At 50.4% G+C, this 15,575-nt stretch overlaps 1 protein-coding gene across 2 annotated transcripts in view; it reads right to left on the reverse strand.

Moving 5' to 3' along the window:
• Positions 1-15,569, reverse strand: part of Dennd3 (DENN domain containing 3) — a 62,340-nt gene extending 46,771 nt beyond the window's left edge. For both annotated transcript variants that reach the window (XM_029555001.1, XM_008851050.2), the window contains exons 1-5: positions 15,359-15,569; positions 7,620-7,899; positions 6,396-6,511; positions 5,708-5,841; positions 2,888-2,999 (exon numbers count right to left, since the gene is read on the reverse strand). In XM_029555001.1, coding sequence (XP_029410861.1) covers positions 2,888-2,999; positions 5,708-5,841; positions 6,396-6,511; positions 7,620-7,899; positions 15,359-15,460 — 744 coding nt within the window. In that variant the 5' untranslated portion in view covers positions 15,461-15,569. The remainder of the gene's footprint in view (positions 1-2,887; positions 3,000-5,707; positions 5,842-6,395; positions 6,512-7,619; positions 7,900-15,358) is intronic.
• Positions 15,570-15,575: the final 6 nt, after the last annotated feature.

A 15,575-nucleotide genomic window follows, 5' to 3' on the forward strand; every position in this document is an offset into this window, starting at 1 on the left:
TATTCCAAAATTTGAAAAATTCTGAACCCCAAAAGGGCTCTGGTTCCCAGCACTTCAGGGACAGGATCCTCAGCCTGCACCCCATCATCACTGTGTTCCCCTCGAAGGTTCCTAGGGTGGAAGTGAAGTAGCTGGGACCACTGGCAGGACCCTCCACTTCCTGGACTGCTGGATTTGGAGTCATATCAAAAACACATACGTATGCGAGGCGTGGTGGCACACACCTCTACTCCCAGCACTCAGGAGGCAGAGGCAGGCGGATCTCTGAGTTCGAGGCCAGCTGGTCTACATAGTGAGTTCCAGGACAGCTGGGGCTACAGGGAGACCCTGTCTCGAAATATAAATAAATAAATAAATAAATAAATAAATAAATACTGCACATATCCAAGCCAGGATCACATGGTGCCTGATAAAGAAAGCTTACCTTCCTTTTTTTTTTAATTTATTTTTCTTGTATGTGTATGAGTGTTATGCCTGCATGTATGTAAGCGCACCCATGTCATGCAATGCCTGCAAAGTCAGAAAAGGGTGTTGGATGCCCTGGAACTGGAGTTACAGTTGTTAACAGCCATGTGGGGGCTGCGAATTGAACCTGAGTCCCCTGCAAGAGCAGCCAGTGTTCTTAACCACTGAGCCATCTCTCCAGTCCCCAAAACTTACTTTTCAATAGTCAATAACAAAAAATGTAAAAGACCAAGAGAAGTAAGTAGAACCTTCCAGAAGAGGCTGATAAAGTAAAACTGGAGGTTCACTGAACATTCAAGATGCTGAAGAGGTGTCTTGTTAGTTTTTGTTTTGTTTTTTGAGACAGGGTCTGCTACAGGGCCCAGGGTAGCCTCACACTCATGATCCTCCTGCTTCTGCCTCTCAGTGCTGGGATTACAGGCCTGTGCCAGTATGCCTGGCTAACAAGTGTCTGGTTTGTTTGTTTAATATTTTATTTACTATTTTTATGTGCATGCATGCATTGCCTGCATGTAGGTAAGTGCACCTGTGCCATGTGATGCCCACCGAGGTCAGAAGAGGCTGTCGGATCACCTGGAACTTGAGTCACGACAGGTGTTAGTTGCCACGTGGGTGCTGGGATTCGAACACAGGTCTTCTGCAAGAACAGCCAGTGTTCTTAACTGCTGAGCCATCTCTCCAGCCCATTTGTTTGGTTTTTAAGACAGGGTCCCATATATCCCAGACTGGCTTCAAACTTGCTGCGTAGCCAAGGATGACCTTAACGTTCTGATCCTCCTGCCCCCACCTCCCAAGTGCTGGGAATACAGCCATGCAGTTTACACAGTGCTGGGAATAGAACCCAGGACTTTGTGCAGCAGTGCATGCCGGTAATCCCAGAACTCTGGCAGTGGAGGCAGGAGCAAGTTCGCAGCCAGCCTGGTCTCCTTGAGACCCTGACCCCAAAACCGAAAAAAACAAACACAGAACAGAAAAGGGAACGCACTGTGGCTAAAGAGGTCAGAAAGCGCTGGGCCGAGCCAGTTCACACAGGTCGGCAGTCTGATCCGATGCTCAACAAAAGGGGCATGCTGAGGGGTCAGTGCAGGCCGTCACTCCAACTTGACCTCTGTCTGTGATGGTTTCAATGTGGAATGTTCCCCACAGGCTCCTGTGTTTGGACGCCTCATCCCCATTTGGTGGTGCTATCTGGGGAGGCTGTGGAACCTTTAAGAGGTGAGGCCTGGCTGACTGAAGTGGGCTGACTGAGGTGGGCCTTTGACTGCCATTGCCTAGGCCTGGTTCCCTCTAGTCTCTGCTTCCTGATCCACCAAGACTCCAGGCCTTCCGGAGGCCTTCCGCAGCAGGATGGCTGATGGTCCCTGAAACCTCACCAAAGCAAACCCTCCCTCCTCAAGCTGTTTCTGACAGGCATTTCATTCAGGCCATGAGAAAAGTGACTGTGCTGGGTGCTTTAGTGTCAACTTGACACACCTGGGTTGAAGGAGCCTCAACTGGGGAATTGACTCCATAGGACTGGCTGTGGCCATGTCTGTGGGGCATCTTCTTGATTGTTGAGTGATGTGGGAGGGCCCAGCCCACTGTGGGTGGTGCCACCCCTGGGCAGGTGGGCCTGTGTTGCATAAGAAAGCAGGCTGAGCAGGGGCCAGGGGAGCAAGCCAGTAAACAGCGTTCCTCCATGGCCTGTGCTCCAGCTCCAGCCTCCAGGTTCCTGCCCTGAGTTCCTACCTTGGGGTCCCTCAGTGATGAACCCCAGTTGTAACACAGTCCTCGTGACCCAGGAGATGTAAGCCAAATAAACCCTTTCCTCCCCAAGTTGGTACTGGTCAGAGTGTTCTGTCACAGCAATGGAGAAGCAAACAGAACAGTGACTAACACAGCTACACTATTATGTAGCAGGTCCTGAAGACACTAGTGACATTTCTTGGAATGGAACCCAGCCGGGGAAATATCTGTTAAACAGCACAGTGGCTCTTCGAAGAACAGAAAACATAAGGCTGATTACTTTTCATCAATCACACTGCACAGAGGAGACCAACGCACTGAACACAGTACCCAGACTTCACGAAAAGTGAAATGAAAGGAATGCTTCAAATTTAAGCAATCAGGACTTCCTTAGCCTAAAAGATTGAGTTCTCTATGCATTTTCTGAACAGTAGGAAATGACCTCATGAGTTAATACTAAACCACCACATTACATATTACCAGCCCGGTTGATCATACACCACTCAGCATAACTCAAGTCTGCATAAACTTTTCTTCCTTCAGAAGTAAATGTGCACAATGCTTCCATGAGGCCCTCCAGAGGCATAACATAAACACAGCTGAAACTTGAAACAATTTAAAACATTCCGACTATCTCCAACATATCACTTTTACTATCTACAAAGAAAACCCAAGTACAATTCCAGATTTAATTTACCAAGTGGAGCGGACCAGGCGGTGGACTAGGTATTAACGACAGTCTTGCAGCGAAATCTTTTATGTGATTGTCAACTTCAAAATCCTTACAGAGCTTCAAGTGCGTCAATAAACTGAAATAAAAACAAATAAAGTCACAAACTAAAACATCACTCTGACCGTCGCCTTAATGACGTTTTGGTTTTTGCTGTTTTTCAGTCCAGGATATGGAACTCAGGCAGCACACGCTGGTTAAATGTTCTTGAGCTCAGCTCCACCCACAGCCGATCCCCAGCATTCCTAACCAAGCTGAACCCACCCATGTATGTTTCCGTTCCATAAGGAATGATAGATAAATCTTGAAAGAAAATGCTTGAGGAAGTTTCCAAACCCATTCAAACTTCTGAAGTATACGGCCTTAAAATATAAGGGGTAGTTGTGTGTGATGTATCACCCGTAATCCCAGCACTCAGGCTGAGGCAGGAAGATCCTGAGTTTGAAGTAAGACTGGGCTACATAGAGAGACTGTTTCAAAAAACAATAAATCAATAAATAGCAAATAAAATAAAACAGGTAAGCGGCAGCTTCGGACAGAGGGATGGGGAAGTGACTGAAGGGAAGGAGGGAGTTCAAAGAATGAAAACATCCCTTCCTCGAGGGCACATTTACCAAAATGTATCTGATCTGATGCTGAAATGGGTGTTTATTGCAATACATCTACTACACCTTAATAAATCTGATCTTTGGAAGTCTGCATGTGGAAGTGCAGCAACCCCCAGTATCCAAGGGGTTCAAGACTCCTGCACATGCTCAGGTTCCCTATTCAGCACCCACACGAGCCTCCAATGTGCTTTAAAGTATCTGTAGTTGACTTGTAATGCCTGATTCTGTGTGGAGCTGTGAAGGCAGCCGGTATACTGAACTGTTTGGGGAAAAAGAAGTCTATACATGTAATGTATAGATTTTCTTCAAGTATTCTGGATATGTGGTGCCTGTGAACATTGAACCTGCAGATTGGAAGGTGACTGTCCAGACAACAGCCACATCCTCAGAAGGGCAGGTGCTAGGAGTACCTTTCTTCAAGAGCCTCAGGAACAAACAATCCAGCGCATATTCTAACCAACACACTACACTGATTCGCTTCCTTGTTTGCTCATTCAATACCTATTGAGGTGCTGGGCCCAAGAGGGACGTCGCACCAAGAGAGAAAGTAACCACACCTGAGAAACCAGACAAGAGCCCAGAGGTCATGGCTCAGTGAGGGTCTATGGTACCAAGAGAACGCCCCTGGGGTCCCTCCTGGTCAAGCAGCCCCCAGGAAGCACAGCCAGTTATCACTCTCTACCTGGTGGGACTAGACACATCTCCCCAGCTCGGTGCAAGACAACCTCCACTCTAACCACTTGTGTTTAACTTAACCAAAAAAACTATCCACAAGGCTTATGTCAGGAGGTGGATATAATCCAATATTCCTCCATATTTCCATTTATTATAAAAATGTAGTATCAAGGTAAAATAAAGCTGCTTATATTCTACTTTCCCCAAACCCGGACATATTCCCTCTAATGTGTGTCCGCAAAGCCTGTTAACATAACACATTTTGGCTACTTGTTTGTTGTCTGATGCAGGGTCACCTGTAGCCCAGGATGGCCTTAAACTTGCTATTTACCCAAGGATGACCTTGAACTCCTGATCCTCCAGCCAGGAGGGCTGGGGTGACAGGTGTGCACCACCACTCCCAGCTCCCACACGTCTGCCATTCTCCCTTCCCTGGCTGTTTTCTACATCCAACAGCACAGCAATGACCACGGCAGGAGAGGACTCGGGACACAGCAGTGACCTCTTATGTTACATGTCTGCACTGGCACCCAGAGGAAGGAGTGCCGCCAATCACAGGCGATGAGCCAGCCGCAGAAGAGGCACCAAGAAGCAGCCCAAGAAGGTGGAGAGAGCACACCTTCCAGTTGTCTCCAAGGGAGCACCGGTCCTCAGCCACGTACTTCCACCAGCAAGGGGGAGGGAACAGGTGGGAGGGAGACAGACAGAGCTCACAGCCTCTAACTACAGGCATCCATCCATCCAGCCCCACCAGGCGCCATTCTGGTCTTTCAGAAATTCTTTTTTTTTAATATTATATTTATTATTTTTATTTTATGTGTATGAGTGTATTGCCTGCGTGTGTGTAAGTGCACCCATGTCATGCAACGCCTGCAGAGGTCATATGAGGGCATCAGATCCCCTGGAACTGAAGTTATGGACAGTTGTTAGCCACCATGTGGATGCTAGGAATTGAACCCGGATCCTCTGCAAGAACAGCCAGTGTATTAACCACTGACCTCTCCAGCCCTCAGAAATTCTTTTCTGTTCTCAGAATTCCTGCTCAGTAGCAGCAGAAATAGATGTGAACGCTGCCCAGATTCTGCGCAGCTGGGAACATCTCTAAACACACCCAGCAAACAGCCAATCCTCTCAGCTCACAAGGCCCAGAGTGTCTCTCGATATTTGTCTCTTTTTATTTTTACTTTATTTGCTTATTATTTTGTTGTTGTTTTTGAAATAGGTTCTTACTCTGTAGCCTAGGCTGGCCTGGAACTCACTATGTAGAGCAGGCAGACCTCAAATTTACAGCAATTCCCTCCCAAGTACTGGGATTAAAGGCATCCACTGCCACACCCAGTTATGTCTCTTTTTGAAAAATAAACAAAACTGAAGCCCTCAGTGCTGCCTCATTCTCCTGCCATCCTGAGTCCACGTGGCACTGACAGAGGCCCCAGGGTCTCCACAGGGCTTCTGGGCCCACCAGACCTAGCTCTTGGTGACAACTCCAGGGGCCCCAGCTCACCAGGAAAGGCAGTCCTTGAGAGAGTTGTAGTAGGGGAACCGGGACACCACGCACACTGCGAAGGGAACGAAGCGGCCCGCAGAGCTCACAGTGGGCTCCTGGTGGGTCCTGCCATTGTAGAAACAGTACTCGTCCTAAACAAAAGCAACGAGGACAGGTCACCTCCTGTGCTGGTGGCGCTGCACACTGTAGTACAGGAACAACAGGAGGGGAGGGGCCACCACAGCCCCAGCCTTCCCATCCACACAGACAGGCCCTACAGTGCCCACCACACAGCATTGGGCTTCTAGGGTGAGGAAGCCTGTGACTGCCCTGGAGACCTCCAGCCTTGGGGTGAACAAGGACACGCGGCTAGAACACAAACATGCACAGGACATGGCTCTTAGTGACCACAGGCTCGGCTTCAAAAGGACCAGCACCAGATAGTTCCATTTAGAGCAATGTTCAGAAGACAAATCCAGAGACAAAAAGCAGCGGAGTGGTTGCAAGGACTGGGGGAGCAAAGCGGGCAGTGAGAGCTGGGTAAGTGTGGGGCTGGGAGGTGAGAATGTTTGGAACTGGACAGTGGTTGCACACACACCATGGCTGAATCACATGCGTTAAAATGGCCGAGGTGGTGACTGCCTGTGTGTTCCACCACAGAACAGGGCCCACCACAAGCACAAAGGACAGCCACAGATCTACCTACGTGCAGGGGTCGGTAGTACTGGGCCACCACACCAAAGGTTCTGTTTCCACAGACATCTGTGAGCACGAGGAAATGCACATAATCGTCCTTTGGTTCTGAGGCCACACACACACCCCCTGCAGGCAGAACAGAAAAGGAAACCCTGTTATGGGGGCCTCAGCCTACATCGATTGCCTCCACTCGCCACGCCTCGAGCCAACTTTGTCCTAGGGTACAGAGCACACCTCACCACTTACCTACTAGTACTCTGATACTTTGGGTCCTGTTACAGCCAGCTCCCTACCCCTAAACATCCCCAACCTGCACCTTCTTTGTAGTCCCTCCCCTGGAAACATGTGGTGAAGTAGCAAGGACACAGGGTCATCCAGGACCATGCTTCTGGGCACAGCAGACTGACAAGCATCTGTTTTCTGGTTATGACTCCTGCAGCCAGGAAAGGGCATGGGCTCTTGCGGGAGCTAGAAACAGGACCTGAGCCCAGTCCTTGGGCTGAGTTTGCCACACCAGCCATTTAAAACCGGCAGAGACTGGGGCTGGAGAGATGGCTCCACAGTTAAGAACACTGGCTGTTCTTGCAGAAGACCCGGGTTTGAATCCCAGCACCCACATGGCAGCTGACAACTGTCTGTAACTCCAGTTCCAGGGAATCCGACAGCCTCTTCTGTCTTCTGCAGCACTGCACGACATGGGTGCACTTACCTACATGCAGGCAATACATGCATACACATAAAAATAATAAATATTACAAAAAAGAAAGAAAGAAAGAAAGAAACACAGTAGAGACATGAAGCCCAGAAACAAGAGCGTCATGGGGTGGCGCTGGTGAGCATGGGGACTGAAGGCAACCTGTGCCTGTTGTTATAATAAACAGGAAGCAGGGGACAGAAAGGGAGGTGCAGGTACCCTCTATGGGCCTCTAGCTTTAACTTCCCCAGACACAGACGATTGATTCCTTCAGGGTACAAGGAGCACACCTGCAATCCCTCTATTAGGAGGCAGAGGCAGAGGCAGGGCCAGCCTGGGCTACTGAGCAAGACTGTCTCTAGTATTGGATCACAGGATTCAATTTGGGGTTGTTTGCCTGTGTTGCTTTGTTCGTTGCTGTTTTCTGACACAGAGACAGTGGAGGGCCCACTGTCTTCGGTGTAAAGGCCTCTAGGAGCAGACCACTTGGTGAGGAGCCAGCACAAAGCCACTATAGGTCTGCCACCGCTGGCTCTTTACCTGGGAAGCACAGCTGGGGTAGGGCAAGGAGGTCCACGCCACCTGGGATGCTGATGTCCTCGGAATCGGGTCCCTTTGAGTCCCCCAGGGGGCCTTTCCAGGGCTCCGTCCGGGGCTTCTCTCTCTTCTTCCGGAAGGAGCGCCTCCTGGCTTTGCCAAGAGTGGTGCAGACTGCCCCGGTCACCTGGCCGTCCTCCTTTGTGGTGAAAGGAGGTACGAAGACAGACAGAACCTCCGGGGCAAGGGAAGAAAGGTTCTTCATTCCTCGTTTGTGAGCGACCTAAGGAGAGACAAGAGTCACTGCATGTGAGCTGGGAAACAGTTCAGTGGGTAAAGCATCTGCTGGTGTGAACCCTGGAGGGCTGATTCCCCAACACCCAAATAAAAGCTGGGCTGGCCCAGTGACCCATCTATAATCCCAGCACTTGGGGTGAAGAGACAGGGGATCCCCAGGACAAGCTGGCTATCCAGGTTAGTTGAATCAGTGAGCTACAGTGAGAGACCCTCAGTAAATAAGGTAGAAAGCAACATCAACCCCTGGCCTTCATACACATATGCACTATATACACATACATATGTGCACCCACATAGAATAACACATTAATGCAAAAAATACAAAGAGTCACTGCAGGTATCCACTCTGGTGACACCCTTCTGAGGTAGGCATCCCCTGCATGTCTCTGCCTCCCCACCACGGGCACAGGCTCCAGCAGAGGAACCTTGTCCTTTGACACTCAGGTCAGGCTACAATTCTTTTAGGAACTGCCCAGGCCTATGTTCTGGTGAATCATGTAAACCCTCAGAGCCTGGGACTTCAGCTGTGAAACAGGGACAGAAACAACTGGTCCTACGGCCCAAAGAACCAGAGTTCAGAGCTGGGTTCTGTAATCCACACAGACTTGAGTTCAAATGCTGGCTCTGCCTTGAACTGCTGGGAGCAATCTCAGAGTTTCCCTCTCCTGACTGAGTACAGCAAATATGGGGACCCATGGCCAAGTGCTCAGCCAGCAGGGTCCCCTCCCCACCACATACACACTCTGCTAGCCCTGCACCAGGTAGGGGAGGGCAAACACTGAAAAGGGCTCTCTACTCTGTCACATTGTACAAACACCTTAACTGGCACCACACCCTTTAAGCCCCCTGAGATATCGCTCATATTACATCCAATCCCTGCTGATCTGGGCAGGTGAATAGAGGGGTGGGAGAGACTTTGAAGGACACAGAGTGAAGAGACTCCTGGCCACAAGTCCCCTTGGAAGCAGTAAAAGAGGGACAGGTATTTAACCCACATTCGTTTAAACTCAAACTGGAGGGCTGGGGTGTAGCTCAGTGGCAGAGGGCGTACTTCACATACTAAAGGCCTTGAGTTCCAGGCACAGTGCTGTAAAACAAATAAACTCAAGGTACAGGAGTTGTTTAACCTCTGGTTTGTCCATTATTCCTCCCAAGGAATGAAAAGAATACTACTGAGCCTGTCATGGCGTTCCTAAGGACGATGCCCTGCGCAGTTCCTACTGTGAAGCTGGCTGAACATCTAGTGCTGCCCAGCTGGCTTCAGAGATCTCAAAGCTGAGCGCAACATACAGTCCATGAGATGGGGACGCTGGCACATCCATCTTCCCACACTCAGGGGAGCCTGACACAAGAGGATTGAGAGCTCAAGGCTAGCCAGGGAGACAGAGCAAGACTCGGGTCTCAAAAGCAGAAAACAGACCACAAGAAGTGGCTCAGACGCTCAGCTAGTTAAAGATGGACCTCAGGAGTCCCTGGATATACAGGAGATAGAACGCATGAAGTAGCCGGGCAGCAGTAGGGAAGGGCAGTCTCTGATGCCTTAGGAGCCAGGTGAGGAGGAATGCACTGTGCCAACAGCAAGGGGACCTCGACCAGCAGAAAAGGAACACTCGAGTCTTTATTTAGTAAGAGCCAAAGGATCTGCAGGGTGTGGTGGCACAGATCTGTGTTCCCAACACCTCGGAGATGGAGGCAAGAGAATCAGGAGTTCAAGGTCATCCTGGCAACATGCTGAGTTCAAGGTCAGCTGGGCTGAGGGTCTCATAAAAAAGTGACAGGTGGGGAGGATGAGATGGCTCCGCAGGAAAGGGCGCTTACTGCTAAGCCTGAAAACCTGAGCTCCGTCCCCAGAACCCACATGGTGACATAGAGAATCAACTCCCACAAGTTGTCCTCTGATATCCACATGCATGCTATAGCAGTCACATGCACACACACACACAATAATAAATAAATAAAGTAAATGCAAAAACATTCAGCCAGGTGTGGTGGCACACATCTTTAATCTCGGTACTCAGGAAGCACAGGCAGGCAGATCTCTGTGAGATCCAGGCCATCCTGGTCTAGTGAACTCCAGGTCAGCTGCCTCACAAATAAACAAAAAACCAGAGGCAGGAAGGAGAGCACTCTCCTGAAGAGATTTTTACATGAACAGCATCTTTAGTCAGCAAAGACACTGAAGTCACCAGTCACGTGTGCCATTTCAATCAAGCTCTGCCCTCAGTTGCTTCATCTCTGGGACACGCACTCCAGTGAGGACGGAGGCCAGTACCATGGTCCCTGTCTCCAGACACAGGTCTCTGAAACTCGGCTGCCAGAGTCCTCAGGTCCGACCTTGACTGAGAACCTGCTCCTGTCTCTGCCACCCTCAGTCAGAGCCATGCAGAGGGAGAAAAGCACTGCCACATGGGAAAGTCTACACATCAGTCACAGAGCAACCCAGCTTGCTCCAAGCAACATGTGGACTGCTGTTCTCGGGCCCCTCAGAGTCCAGCCTCCCTCTGCACTCTCCCCTGGGTCCTCACCGCTCCCACCTCGCCCCTCCTTACTCAGGGTAGAGTCCCGAGTGGACTCCGGGCTCCTGGGGCCACGTCCACGTGAAAAATTCCACCTGCAGCAAAGGCAGACAGCTCTCAGGCTCTTGCCCCAGCTTAAGCCTTTCACCCCCACACACTGGACTGCCTCCCTGCACACCCGCTGCAGATTAGGGGTCCCTTTTAGGTTTCAAACTTATACTGCTAGTTTCCAAAAACCCTGATTTTCTACCTACAATTTCTTGAGTGAGGATGGAAGAGTCTGGGTTTTTGAACTGGGCACTGCAGCCTGAGGATGCCGCATCCTCCTCTCGCCATGTGTGAACCCCACCTTGTCATAGGCCTGACTGAACAATGCTTTCACATCAACTTGCTGAGGTCCACGGGGATCCCATCAGCAAACCAGCACCGCACAGCCTACGGCTCAGATAGGGCTCATGTTAACCAGAAGCAGCCTTTCATGGTTTTGCCTGAAGAGCTTGCTTAGCACACTAAGCAAGTTCTACATACATGCAGATAAAACACTCATACACATAAAATTAAAATGTTTAAAAATGTATGATTCTCCATTTCCCTAGTGACACGCAGTCCTCCAGTGAGGAGCGATGCTGTATAACAAAACTTAGCAATAAACCTGTGACTCAGTGAGCTAGGCTGCTGTTGGTTTTACTTTTTAATTTGCTTTTTTAAAAAAAATATTTATTATTTTAATTTTATGTGTATGAGTGTATTGCCTGCATGTATGTGAGTGCACCCGTGTCGTGCAATGCCGCGGAGGTCAGACGAGGGCTTTGGATTCCCCTGGAACTGGAGTTAAGGACGGTTCACAGCCGCCCTGTGGGTGCTGGGAATTGAACCCGGGTCCTCTGCAAGAGCAGTCAGTGCTCTTAACTGCTGAGCCACCTCTCCAACCCCCTTAATTAGCTTTTTTTAGAATGACAGCCATTGAGTAGAGATTTAATAAACAGAAGTGCAGGAAGTAACCCTTGGTATTCAGTGTCCAGCTTGGGTTGGCAGAGGTTAGGCTGTGTTGGCACAGTCTGTGGCACTGACATGTCTTCTTCGCCTGGCACTGAGGGTGGCTGTAGCGTGTCAACCTGTAACATGTAAGCTATGGACGCTCTTGATGGGTACGTCTTCCACTTGGTTCATTCTGACCACCGAACTGATATGAGCAGCCGCTTCGGGGACACCATTTGTTGCTGCTTTGTTTATTCCGGGATGGAAAGATATCCACAGCAACCTAGATGCCTTCCAGAGGGGATGGGTAGGTGCGTGATTGGATTGTCACTTGAGTAATTCTATGCAGTTGTGAAGACAGCTGACTAGCCCCACTGCAGCGTTAAACAGCAAGGCAACAGTTTGAACTGGATGACTGCATTATGGGAAAATGGCCCAAGTTTACGGATGCGGAAAGAATGGGAGGCAGTGTCCTGCCGAAGTGCTACCTTTAGTCGGGACGGTGGGGAAGGCTGTCCTGCTTCAGTGTTTCCTCCACTAGCTGTCCACTGCTATTTTCTTTTTAAGACATTTTATTTATTATTTTATTTTATGTGTATGAATGTATTGCCTACTTTTATGTAAGTGCACCCATGCCATGCAGTGCCCAAGGAGGCCTGAAGAGGGCATCAGATCCCCTGGAACTGGAGTTTCAGATCATTGTCAGCCACCATGTTGGTGCTGGGATTTGAACCCTGGTCCTCTAGAAGAAAAACCAGTGCTTTTAACCACTAAGCCATCTCTCCAGCCCCCATGTTTTGTTTTGTTTGTTTGTTTATTTAATGCTCTGGGATTATGCTACCCAACACAGTCACAACAGGTAGCTATTGAAATTTCAATAAATTAAAACAAAATGAAACGTAAAAGCCAGTCCCTCAGGGATTCCAGGGATTCATGGCCACGTGTGGCCAGTGGCTACAGTACTGGATGGCTCAGATGAAGAATACTAATGAGTACCATCTCCCACGAAGCTCTGCTGGGCAGTGCTGCCCATAGAAAATGCTCCACTGGGATCAGGAAAGTGTATCTCCACTCCAGGATGAGGCAGAGGGTGCTGTGACACTGACAGTGGACCCCCTTACATCCCAGCAACCAATAAAGAGATCTGTCCTCCGCCAAGGGGTGGGAGAAATCTGGAAATGGCAACCAACCACCGTGATTCACACAGGGACTGACCAGCTCTGGAATGTCTGCCACCATTCCCAACAAAATCAATGCTCGTCCCCACCCCCACCCAAGAAATGAAAACAAAAGTTAGAACCCCCTACTTAAGAAAGGTCCCTCTGGGGCTGGAGAGATGGCTCAGTGGTTAAGAGCACTGAGTGCTCTTGCAGACGACCCAGGTTCGATTCCCAGCATCCACATGGCGGCTTCAAACTGTCCTTAACTCCAGATCCAGGGGAATCCGAAGCCCTCTTCTGACCTCCGAGGCACTGCACAACATGGGTGTGCTCACATACATGCAGGCAATACACTCATACACATAAAATGCAAATAATAAATAAAAATATTTAAAAAAAGAAATGTCCCCCCACCTTAAGCTGGATACTTATATTTATGGCCTTCTGTTTCTTGTGTCACCAAACAGGACTACAGATGGATCACAGATGAAGGGTAATGTTTTTGAGGCAGGGTCTCAAGTAGCCCTGGTTGCCTTCTGAACTTACTATGTGGCCAAAGCTGGCCTTGAACTCCTGATCCTCCAGCCTCCTCCTTCCAAGTGCTAGGATTACAGGTTGTGGCACCATGTCCTGAAGTTCTTTTTATTTGTTTTGCTTTGTCTCTGGAGGCAGGGTCTCTCTACAGCCCAGGCTGGCCTGAATTCATTTTGTATCCTAGTCCGACTTCAAACTCACAATCCTCTTGCCTCTGCCTCCAAGGGTTGGACTTAGGAGCATGCCACCATGCCAAGGTAAACGCCAATTTTAAAAAGAAAAATTAAGCCAGGCATGGTGGCGCACACCTTTAATCCCAGCACTTGGGAGACAGAGACAGATGGATCTTTGTGAGTTTGAGGCCAGCCTGGTCTACATAATGAGTTCCAGGACAGTTGGGGCTACAGGGAGACCCTGTCTCAAAAAGACAAAAAGAAAAAGTAAAATTAAAAATTATCTTAAGGGCTGGAGATGGCAGAGGACCAGGGTTCGGTTCCCAGCACCCAAATGGTGGCTAACAACCATCTGTAACTCCAGTTCCAGAGGAATCCAATGCCCTCTTCTGAACTCCTTGGGAATCACATGACACAGATGCACTTACATTCATGCTGGCAATACACAAAAAACAAAAATAAAAATATTTTTTAAAATTATTTTAAAAGTCTTGGAAGCCAGGCGTGGTGGCACACACCTTTAATTCCAGCAGCACTCAGGATTCAGAGGCAGGCAGATCTCTGTGAGATTGAGGCCAGCCTGGTCTACATAGTGAGTTCCAGGCCAGCTGGGGCTATGGGGAGACCCTGTCTCAGAAAACAAAACAAACAACAGAAAAACTAAAGGGGAACTGCCCTCTCTCACTTGACCTAGGAGGAGGATGCTGCCTGCTTCATTCTGGAAAGCACCACTGTGACTACTGCAGCTGACTCAGCTCTCCAAGGTGCACACAGAGCAGGCTAGAAGCAAGCTGTAACACCCAGGAAGCAAAGAAGAGCTGCCCGGAAGACCACGAGGGAAGCCAGGTCATTTCCTAGTCTAAGAAAAAGAAAGTAAGTTAAAGGCAGAGACAACCCACTCAATCAGTGAGGGGAGGTTAAGGAGCCCTGAAGAGGACACCTACACTCCAGGGAAAAGTGAGAGAGGCAGAATTTACTTCCACAAGGCCTGATGCTGTTCCCTGGTCCCACCAGCCACCGTTGGCTTTCCTTGGTGACATTCATTCTGCCTCCCTGGATAGTCAGCCATCAACCAATCAATACCCATACCTTCTAGAGCTGTCATGAGGGTTTGTTCCAGATACCTGGCCACACACTATAGGGAAATCTCCAGAGAAAATGACCCTTCACAAACATGCTGGGTCAAAAGAAAACTTGGGTTCCAGAATTAAGAAAAAGTGAAAACACAGGAAAAGAAATCAGGGGGATGAGATTTTCTCAAAGGCACAGAGGCGATGGATGTGTCTTGGCTGCTGGGGCACAGACAAGGGAAAGGGCCAGAATGCAGAGAAGGGCTCAAGGCTCAGTGCACTAAATGCAGAATATTCAAAGCTGGTGGTTGCTTCTAAAACCCAAAACCTCACTCTTCTGTGCAGACCCCACCCTTGGGGTCAACTTTGTGCAGTGAAGGGGATCAGAGAGTCACTGTCCCGGATGCTTCACTCCAGTTGGCCGTGAACTGGGGGTCCCCGGGGTCAGCACCCTCCCCAGGTGGCATCCAGAGAGCAGAGGCAGGGGACAGCACCAGAATCACTAGGTCCAAGTCCAGCTGGATGGTCCCCAAGGTTTCCCCAGGAAGGAGGAGGGGCCTATCCTGAATCACCTAATCACTAGATCAGGTCTGGCTGGACCCACCCCAGGAGGTCCCCAGGGAGGAAGAGGGGCCCGTCCTGCATCACCTAAACACTGGTCAAGTCCAGCTAGACCCTCCCCAAGGGGTCCCCAGGAAGGAGGAGGGGCCTGTCCTGCATCACCTTATCACCCGGTCAGGTCTGGCTGGACCCGCCCTGCATCACCTAATCACTAGGTCCAAGTCCCGCTGGACCCCCAAGGAGGAAGAGGAGACGGTCCTGCATCCCCGGGCGACCTGACCATGGCTGGAGCCCGGGCGCAAAACCCGGCAGCTGGCGTGCCGCTCTGCAGGACGTCCGGGCCTGCGCGCGGCGGGGTACGCGGCGAAGAGTCCCGGCCCCAGACTGCGGATGCGCCCCCGCCGCCCCCGCCCTTGGATGTCCCCCGCCTCAGTTTCCCCGCCCGCCCCTTACCTGCTGGAGGCCGCGGAGGCTGTCCCGAGGGGCGCCCAGCAGCGCGCACAGCTCCAGCAGCCCCGAGGGCAGCGACAGGAGCCCCGCCGCGGTGTCCGCCATGGCCGCCCCGATCCAGGCCCGTCCCCGGCCTGGGCCCGACACCGGCCCCGACCGCACGCCTCAGCCGCCCAGCCGCCGGGTAGCGCCGAAGCCCGCCGGAGACTCCGCACCGCCT

This window comes from Nannospalax galili, unplaced genomic scaffold (assembly GCF_000622305.1).
Source record: "Nannospalax galili isolate Female #2095 unplaced genomic scaffold, S.galili_v1.0 scaffold525, whole genome shotgun sequence".
In the NCBI taxonomy this organism is placed as follows: Eukaryota; Metazoa; Chordata; class Mammalia; order Rodentia; family Spalacidae; genus Nannospalax; species Nannospalax galili.